The sequence below is a fragment of the Lygodium microphyllum genome, chromosome 30 (genome assembly GCF_053477565.2).
Source record: "Lygodium microphyllum isolate KBCC chromosome 30, Lygodium_microphyllum_v1.1.10, whole genome shotgun sequence".
Taxonomy (NCBI): Eukaryota; Viridiplantae; Streptophyta; class Polypodiopsida; order Schizaeales; family Lygodiaceae; genus Lygodium; species Lygodium microphyllum.
The window spans coordinates 58,370,400-58,380,442 of NC_141164.1; the positions used below are offsets into that span (position 1 = coordinate 58,370,400).

The window sequence follows — 10,043 nt, forward strand, 5'->3', positions numbered from 1 at the left end:
ACGGAGCTAGTGGCTTCTCTCCCGAGGTTGAGTTTCGGGTTCTAGAGCTCATCCAGTCTCTTGACTATCTTCAAAGGTCTCCTTTTAGGTGGTATTCTTAGATTACAGGGTGGATCTTCTTCGTCCCTTGGTCAGCATGGGGCCAACTCCCAAGATTGAGTACGGGTATATCCTTATGGTTCTCGGCACCACACAAAGTCCAACATTCCTCCTATGCATTGCACAATTTCATCATCTTTGTACTAGGGCGCTTGGGCAAGTGAACAATTTATCCCACAAGGGACATTGTCCAAGTGGCACTTGCTGCATGAGCATTCTTTAGCATATAGCATTGCATCTCCACCTCACTCTTCTCTTGTTACCCTTTTTGGACCTGAGAGGGGGTGTTGAGAAACCCTTCACCCTTCACCCACAGTTTGCGTTTTTGTGTTTAGGGTTTGTAGCCCCCTAAAAATGGGCGCCACCCTAGATTGACTGTGCCTATTTATAGGCCACTCTCTCATTCATTCCTCACGGCTGATCCTTCAGTCCGTCACTCCCACTCTCTCTTCGTCAGTCTTCTGACACACTCTCTCTCCCATCATCTCTCTTTCTCCTCTCCTACCACCATCTCCACACTCTCTTGGCGCCAGCCTTCATCTCCAGTTGGCTACGTCTATGGTGGTAGTGTGCTCCTCTTCAGTTGGTGTCCATTCTCCATTGTTGGAGACAACATCTTCTATGCTCCTACACCTTGCGTTTGGAATCCACACTCTTTGGCGTCATCCTCCACCCTTTGGCAGCTCCACCTTCTTGCATTTGGTTGCCAAGGAGGTTCCTCACCATCTGGTATCTCTCAGGCGTCACCTTCATTAGAGGCAGTTGCACCTTGCGTTTGGTCCCTGACTGCTTCCCACCCTTCTGACGTCACTCCAGCAGCTAGTGTCACCTCATCAAGCTTGCGTTTGCAGACGCAGGCTTCATCAGCTATCTCCTTGCTTGTAGGTACCACTCTTCATCCTTGCATTTGCAGATTCAGAGGCTCCTCACCCTTCGACGACAGTCTCCCTGCTCCAAATGACATCTCCTCGTCTTGTGTTTGTAGGCTTAGAGGCGTCATTTTTGGGCTTAGATTACACGAAAATTTGAAGGTGTGCCTCCACGCGTGAACCCTTGGTAGGGGAATTTTAAAAAAAGAAATTTGAAGAGAAAAAAAATATTGAACGACGGGTCCGTTGACCCGTTGTACAGGTCGCCGCCCAGTCACCTACCCGTCTCGTCGCATGCTGATAGTCGCGTGGTCGTTCGTCAGTGCCCACCGTTTCGTTAGCTAGTCCTGTTCGTCTCGTGAGCCCCGCTGGTCCGTTGCGTCTACAGCTGCCCATTACGCCCACTGGACCGTGCCGCGTCTGTTGTCAGTGCCTCAAATTGCCCTGACTGTCGCACGCCCTGATTGTCGCCTACAGTTTGCTACCCATCGAGAATGTGTGCCACTCGTGCGACTCCTGAAACGCCGCCTGCTGCTCTGTCGACTGCCTCTCCTATACCTGCTGGACATTGACATGCGCTTGTTGCTAAGCCTATGCATGCTTGTTGACTATCTTGAGACGCGTGCACACCTGAGCTGTCTCTTGTTCGCTCTGATACCAATTTGTAGTGACTGGGAGGCACGAAGATCGAGACAGTCAGTGTTCATTAGCAGTGGCGAGACAGAGAGAGAGAGAGAGAGCAGATTAGAGAGTGTGCACGATTTGTGGATACAATCACGAGTGTACCAGTTTAGGTTTTTAGATAGATATATATATATGAAAGTACAAGTGCTAAGGGTGTGTTCACACCCGAGCACATTTAAAAGGCATGAGGGCCTTTATTCCCAATAACTCCGTCCTCATCGGTCCACAAAGATTAGTAGAAACAAGCTCCAAGGGTGCTGAAGACCGCCTCAAAGCCTCACTAGGAACAACATCACGAGTCAACTTCCCCTGGATGCAGGATACACAAGGCTGCTGGCTCACCACAATATCTAGCAAACCTTGAACAAACTGGTCCTTAGACTCCTTTCGAAGGTAATCATAATTGAGGTGGCCAAACCGAGCATGCCAAAGCTCGGATTGAGTTTGAGAGGTAAGAAGAAGAGAAGTCAAGGAAGAAGAAGACCGTAGCTTGTAGACTCCATTCTCTTGATAACTTGAAAAAAGAACTTGTCTCGATGCTCGATCAAGAAACCGAGCATGCCAAAGCTCGGATTGAGTTTGAGAGGTAAGAAGAAGAGAAGTCAAGGAAGAAGAAGACCACAACTTGTAGATTCCATTCTCCTCATAACCTGAAGAAAGAACTTGTCTTGATGCTCGATCAAGAATTCGAAAAGAATCCACATCAAATTCGACCAAAAGACCGAGGGCACAAATCTTATGTACTGCTAGAAGATGATACCTCAAAGCCGGCACATAAAATACATATGATGCATGGGCACCATCACGTCTATCTGGAATAAGATGCATGTTGCCCTATCCTTGAATAGGAATAGACGAACTATCACCAATGAGAATCTGACCATGGGAAGGCTGAAAATGAGCAACACCTGTTGAAGGAGTCATGTGCCGGGAGGCACCATTGTCAACAATCCACTCCTGAGTGAATGGGACCGTTGACACAACATCAAAATCCGTCAGGGTGGAATCCTCAACCACCTCCAAATGGAGGAAAGCAGGTGATGAGGAAGCAGCCATCGCTCCGAAATCCTTTGAAGATTTCTCCTCCTTCTCCTTGTCGAGGCAATCCTTCTTCCATTGACATGTTTTGCCACAATTTTGACAAACTTCTTAGATTTGTCCTTCTCCTTTTGATCCTTCCCCTTCTTCTGAGAGGACTGACCAACCAAGGCCTCAGATTTCGAAGCATTGGTGCCTTTCAGTTGCTCCTCTTGGTCCAAGACCATAGGAACCAACTCTTTGCACTGAAGAGTCTCAGACCACCTTGAAGCAATCAAGGTGAAATAAAAACAACTGAAGCGGGTGATTACTGTGAAAGAAGAGTTATCACCATATCTTCAGAAGTGATCACCTTTCTTGTGTTTTGAACCTGTATCTGAAGTTTAGCTTGTTCATACGCTCTTGCATAAAAGATGACTTGTTGACACTTATGGTCTGCATCTGCACTTCCAAAGAAACTCGCTTCATGACGGTCATCCGATTGTACATCTGATCAAGCTCTAGTCATATCTCCTGGGCCATCGTCAAATGCTCAATATGAGAGATAACAACTGTAGTACATGAGTGAAATAAAAATGAGCGAATGCGAGCATTGAGTTTATCCCAATGTGCCTGAGCCTTTGCCAACTCCACCTTTTCACTAGAAGAGAGTGTGGACTTGTCTCGCGAAGAAGGACGATGAATAGCCTTCGTAACAAGCTCTGCTAAATCATAGGACTCCAAGATGGCAAGCATCATGACCCGCCAGATGCGGTAGTTCTTGCCATCGAGCTTTTGAGATGGAAGAGCTGGTAAGATGGACACCTTTCGGTCCATGATCGCCTGAAACTGTCTCTGCCTCAAAAGACATCTTCACCTATAATGCATGTCTTCACCTATAATGCCTGTAGAGAACACAAAGAGCAACCCCCTTTAACTATGAAAATACAGCCTGCTAGGGCTATGGTTCGCTTGTCCCGCTCCTTCACCTGCTATAGGCGATGAAAATGTAAAATCTGCACTTGAAGGCCCAAAACACAGCCTTCTCCCTTCTCTAACAACAAAAACCAGCAGCAGCTTAAGCAAATCTTCTCCTTTCTCGCACGCCCACACTCGTCGCAGCCTTGTTTTGATGCCTAGCCCTCTCTATCGCACTTGAACACTGAAAACACAGCCTTGTGTCGCGTTGAAATCTCCTCTTTAGATGGGTCCAATAGGCCAGTCCTTCAATGCTCTGAATCTCCACGGCTGCAGTGTGAAATCTGTGAAAACAACTGATAGAGACTGCTGAAATCAGGGCCTATAAATAGGCTGGGAAAAAAAAGAAAAATAATGCAGGTCGGCTGCAATTAATGCAGCTGACTGGACAGCAGCTGTCCGACTGACCAGCTGTGACGTGGCACACATCCAGCACTAGACGCCTGCTGCACCAGCTGCTCCTACTAGTTGTGCCTGTCCAGGGAATGTCCAGGTCTAACAGGTAGTTGCGAGGAATTTAGTTTTTCATGCTCACACTAAGCATAGTGAGGTACATTATCATATGTCTGAGAGAGGCTCCATGGAGGGAAGATTGACTTGGCTAAGGTCCATACACAGGACAACTTGGTAGACGTGTTTACAGAAGCTCTCTAAAAAGAGGTTTAAGCCTTTCGCAAGGCTTTAGGCTTACTACCATTTGGAAATTGATCTGCTGATTCCCTGTATATGTTCACATCTTTCACTCAAGAGGGGTTTGTTACACTTATCGTGTTCCTCCATAGCTTTGGTGTGAATGCTCCCTTATCCATGGGCACTTTTTCTTTCTAGTTGGAGAAGGGTTTTTTCCCGATTGTTGTCAGTGGGTGTGGTACTTTAGTACCTTAGGGATTGCACTTTCATTATCATTCTCACATAGTGGATGTGACCTTCCAGCAACTCTCCTCTCTTGATGTTCACAATGTGAGTGCATGTCGGTGTGCGTATTGCTGAATCCTAACATAACACACCCAAAAAGTAAAATTATTTTTCAAGCTGCTGTGCTCCCAAACAACACCTATCTAGGTAGAGTGGATGAGGTCTTCATTTGAATAGAGAGTCTTAGATAGCAAGGATCCTTTATGGTTGGGGGGGGAACAATGTTGAACGTGTAATCCATTCTTTTGGACAAACCTGTCTTCCACTGTTCAGATTAGGTTTGATTCCTGGCTCTATAAGAAAGTTTCCAACAAAAGGGATGGGCCAGAGGTCCTCCATTATCTTAAGGTTGTGGAGTTAAGTCAATTCTTTAAACCTTCTAGTTAAGTGCATAGTGGTGCCAGCAAAGTGATATGGATGACCTTAGGGAGTGGAAGATAAGACCTTGGACCACAACTCATAATGTTAAAAGCCAAGTGAAGCCTACGTTCTTGTTTCTTGCAAAACAAACCTTGCGATTTCAATTTTCTATCAACAGACTTATTGGCCATTTCTTATTAAGTATGCACTGTTTACAAATGAAACTTATAGCCAAAGTTCTGAATTGTTTCTCATCAGTTTTCAATGATCCAGTATTGAGAGTAGGACTCAGATTTATATTTGAAATTGGTTGTGCTTGAATAAGATGGGTTTGCAACACTATGGTTAAAGGTAGAGCCAAATGTATTTCAGAGACTATTGAGCTTGAGCATTTTACCAGCTGAGATAGATCTGTAGTATTCAGTCTGAAATGCATGATGGTAAACTTAGAAGCTTAAAACTTGCATATTGAAAGTGGGAGGCCAAACAGAGGGCCCTGGAACTGTTAATAGGCATGACCATGATTCACATAGGTAAATTGCATTCAACTTATTTGAGACTTCGTATTTGGTTGTCTCCTGGTCTTATTTTAGCTGATTAGTGAATTAATAGGCGAATCATCTATAAGGGTTTAGTAACTGTCTGAAGTCCCTGGCTAGGAGCCGGGTTATTGAACATTTTTCTCCTTGCACTCTAGTGAAGGAGAACAGGTGAAATGTGAGAACATTTTCATTTTCTTGATTCTGCAGGTGTCTGCCTTGTTACTTCTTTCTCAACAAGAAGAGAGGCATATTTTTGAAGCTAACACTACCTCAGCTCTGGAATCTCAAATTGCTGCCCTTAAGCAGCAGCTCCTGCAGGTAGAGAACGTCTCACATTTGTTTGTTCTTTTGCAAATGTACAATAGTATATGGCTTAAAGTAATTGCTCCTTCCAAACAAATGTATATCAAACTCTCTCAGGTAACAGGTGAAAAGGTGAATGCTCTTGTAGAACTTGCTCGGCTACATGAAGAGTGCAGAAAGCTGCAAGGGTAGGAATACAATGCTGTTGTCTGTACTTCAAGTGTGTTTTTGGAAATGCATCTGACATGGATTTCGGCAGGAGCTTCAAGGAAACATTGCAGCATAGACGAACATTTTCAGGTGAACAGATTGCCTCTATCATGGACAATGGCTGTACGCCGGTGGATGTTAAGCACTTCCCATCACAGGCATTTGAGAATGGAAAAAAGTCCTCCTTGCAAGGCTATTTAAAGCATTTTTGGCTGAGGGGTCCAGAGCTAGGCTTGAGATCAAGGAGTCTGAGTCACATGTGGCCTTCAAGTAAAAGCAAAGAGACTGAAACACTTGGCTTAACCAGGTGAAGCTCTTGTATGCTACTGTGGATGTCATATGCCACAATATCAGGGGAACCATCTATTCAATGTTTCATGTTTTCTCCTTTTAAAGGTTACAGACTGAGAATGCTTCTCTTCGAGAAAGTCTTTCAAGTATTCGGCATCTTTGCAATTCAGCTAATCGATTGCGTCTTACAATAGCTAAAGTAAGCAAGCTACATAACTGTAGGCATGATATATTTTGTCAGTGAGGCTTCTTTACTGATACTGTGGCATCCTTTTGAACAGGTGGCAGCTGAGTCAGTCACACAAAGTGAGAGTTCGTTTCAAGCTGCAGAAAATGCCGTGGATGGTGTTATTTCTGAAGCACTGCATCTGAAAGTTGCTCTTCATGATTCTGCTCCTGCAAATGATTTGGGCTGGAGCAGTATTGGCTCGCCCCTAGCAAGAGCTGGAGTTGGCGATGTGAGTCATGACGGGTCGGATGGAGAGGCAAATGATGATCTTGATATTGTTTCATTTTTTGGACTTGAAGTTGTAAGGTTGGTGCTTTTAGCTGCACAGCTACAAAAGAGGTGCTTAGGTCAAAGCATCCAACTACAGTTGTGATTCGTCCTGCAAGCCCGAATACATCAAGAGCTTGAGGTAACTCTGCATAAGCAGGTTAGTTAACAAGCTGTCTCTGTCATAAGGTATATTACAAAATGCACAATTTGTATCTGCCCTGGGATGGCCTGTTCAGAAGTTATTCCCAATGTTATCAAGGCTACAAGCATTGTATATTATTCTTTCACATTGTTTCTACTACTAGATAGGTCTTTGTTTCAGTTATCAAGTTTGAACATTATATGTTATAATGCTCTGGATCACTTTGAGGGAAGTTGGCAAAATGTTGTTACCAGGAAGTACTTCATATAACATATCATCTTGACCTGGCATGAAAAGTTTCAGCATGTACACATGAATCTGAGCTTGTGGGCATGCACATTACTATCAAGTGGGCCCTTTTTTATCTTTTGTCAACAAAGGATGCTCTAAAACAAGATATGTCTGAAGGGAAATAACCCAAGTTGCATTATTCATCATTGACTATATCGTTGGCTTTTTTAGAAAGGTACTAAAACCAAGGAGCAATCAAGAATCCATTTGATTGCCAAACATGTGGGTAAGTATAGAGAAAGAATGACCCCTATAAATTCATAAAGCAATTTGAGGAGGTATGTGAGGCTAATTACTTCACATGAGGTCCAAAAAGAGCACAAGCTTTTGGATTGTGCCTAGGCAAGAAGGGATAAATGCGGTTTATGGACCTAGACATTGCAGAGACGCCATCTCTGTTGACTCTTACATGTATTGTTGAGCAATCAGTGAAAAAGGTTACTTGATGTGTTGTTGTACACTTGTTGTGAAAGGTTTCAAAATACTTGCTTGTTGTTTTGTATCATGTTTGTGATAATGACAGAGAACAGTGGAAATCCCATAATTGGAAAGTTGGACAAGAACAACTATCCATCATAGAAGTTCCGTGTAACGAACATCCTTATTGGAAAAAGCCTTTACGAGTTTGTTTTAGGTGAAGAAAAAAGGCCAGAGTTAAATAACCCTAGGACTACAGATGAATTAAAGGCATGGAAAGAAAGGAATGCAAAGGACAAAAAGGTGATGTATTGGCTATTTGTAATCATTGATAATACTATGTTGGGGCGTATTAGAAATGTAAAAACTTCATATGCAGCTTGGACAAATTTTAAGAACATGTTTTTAGTAAATATAAAGGTATGAAATATTAAACTTAAGCAATAGTTGAATACTTTAAAGAAAGAAAAAATGCATATCATGAGTATGTTTTGACATACTTTGACAGCGATTGACAGCGATTGATACAATGCTTGATGATGATGATTTGATTTTATCTACTTTTGGATAGTCTTAATAATAATAATAAGGCTTTGAAAATCATTTCTTACTTTTGTATATGTACGGAAATCATTTCTAGATTTAGATGAGTTTGTCTTTCTCATGATCATCGAAGAGATCAACATGTAGGGTGAATGATATGAAAAAAATAGTGAACATGTCTAAGCTTTTTACTCAAGTTCAAGAAGGGAACGTTGTAGATCCTCTTCAAGAGGTTGTGGTATGGGATGTGTTGGTGATAATTGGCAAAATAGATTAAATTAGCAATTTGGTAAAATGTAGATTTTTAGAGGCTAATTTAAGAGACAGGGGGAGCTCTAGAGGAAGAGGTGGATGATAAAATGTAGGTTTTGAAAATTTTGATATTGTGTTATTATTGTGGCAAAATAAGTCATATTGCAGTTTATTGTTATGCTAAGAAAGATCATAATGGTAGATTGTATCAAGGAAACTATACATAGTCTTCATGATAGAATGAAGACAAAAATGTGTGTTTTTTTACTATGCAACATATAATGAATGTTATAAAAAATGGAATATATGATGATGTATGGTATGTGAATTCAAGTGCATCTAATCATATAATCAGTCATGTTGAATGGTTTAGAGAGATGTAAGATTTACAAAATCCAAGTTATGTGTAGATGGGCAATTATTTATGTCACCAAATTTTACAAATTGGAAAGGCTTTCTTATCCTTGTATGATGGTCAGACAAATAGTTTGTTAGATGTATTACATGTGTCATTAATCATAAAGAATTTAGTATCTGTTGGTCAAATGATGGAGCAAGGATTGTAGATTTGATGTAATATAAAATGTTATTTTATAGAAGGCTTTAATGATAAGTATAGGTTCGTCACAAAAGAAAGTAAAGTTGATTGCATGTTTACTTTAGATATCAGAAGTTTTTTTATAAATGTTGCTATGTACGCTAAAGGAAAAGGAGTAGTTATAGATATTGAAATATGATATAAACATATTGAACATGTAAATATACAAAGGTTGAAATTAATAGAGTTCAAAGGATTGGTTATAGGGTTGTCTACTTTTAGAGTTGTAGAATTTGATAAAGTGTGTGAGGTATGTCAATTTGGTAAGCAAGCGAGATAATATTTTTTTAGAACAGAGATATAAGCAATAATATACTTAATGTTATGCATATAGATGTATCGGGTTTTACATAATATTTCTTGGTGGCAGCAAATATTTTGTTATGTTTATTGATGATTATTCAAAAGAAAGTTGTGGACATATTTCATGAAAGAAAAGAGTGACATAGTTGAGAATTTAAAACTTTTAAAGTTGCTATTGAAACAAAAATAGACTTGAAAGTTAAATGCTTGAGATTAAATGGAGGGGGAGATGACTTTTCTAATGAGTTTAGTGACTTTTCGAGATATCATGGAATAAGAGATAATTTACTTGCTGGTATATTCGACAGTAAAATGGAATTATAGAAAAAAAAAGACATTGCAGAAGTTGCACGGGCATTGATGGCTAATAAAAATATGTCAAAATACTTTTGGTTTGAAGCTCTTTATACTATTGTCTATATTACGAATAGAACTTTCACAGCTGGAATTCATAGGATAGTCCTTGAAGAATACTTTACAGACAAAAGATCCATTGTGTCACACTTGAGAGTGTTTGGTTATATTGTATACGTTCATGTACCAAATGAGCTATGAAAGAAGCTTGATCCAAAGGGATTGAAAAATGTATCTTTATTAGATACTCTTTAGAGTAGAAAGTATATAGTTATTATAACATTGTCACTGATAAGTTCAAAGTGAGCATGAATATTATTTTTTATGAGACGAGTAGTTGGTATGCATCTAGTAGTGATGCGTTGGATGATGATGA

The 10,043-nt window shown here is 40.9% G+C and overlaps 1 protein-coding gene across 10 annotated transcripts in view; it reads left to right on the forward strand.

The window, feature by feature from the left end:
* The window catches only part of LOC148009881 (uncharacterized), an 83,020-nt gene extending 75,440 nt beyond the window's left edge, over window positions 1-7,580 (forward strand). For 2 of the 10 annotated variants that reach the window (XM_087672291.1, XM_087672294.1), the window contains exons 15-19: window positions 5,672-5,782; window positions 5,885-5,955; window positions 6,027-6,284; window positions 6,374-6,467; window positions 6,550-7,578. In XM_087672291.1, coding sequence (XP_087528417.1) covers window positions 5,672-5,782; window positions 5,885-5,955; window positions 6,027-6,284; window positions 6,374-6,467; window positions 6,550-6,870 — 855 coding nt within the window. In that variant the 3' untranslated portion in view covers window positions 6,871-7,578. Of the gene's footprint in view, window positions 1-5,671; window positions 5,783-5,884; window positions 5,956-6,026; window positions 6,285-6,373; window positions 6,468-6,549 lie in introns of all 10 variants that reach the window. The other 8 variants (XM_087672292.1, XM_087672295.1, XM_087672297.1 and 5 more) reach the window with 6 other exon arrangements.
* Window positions 7,581-10,043: the final 2,463 nt, after the last annotated feature.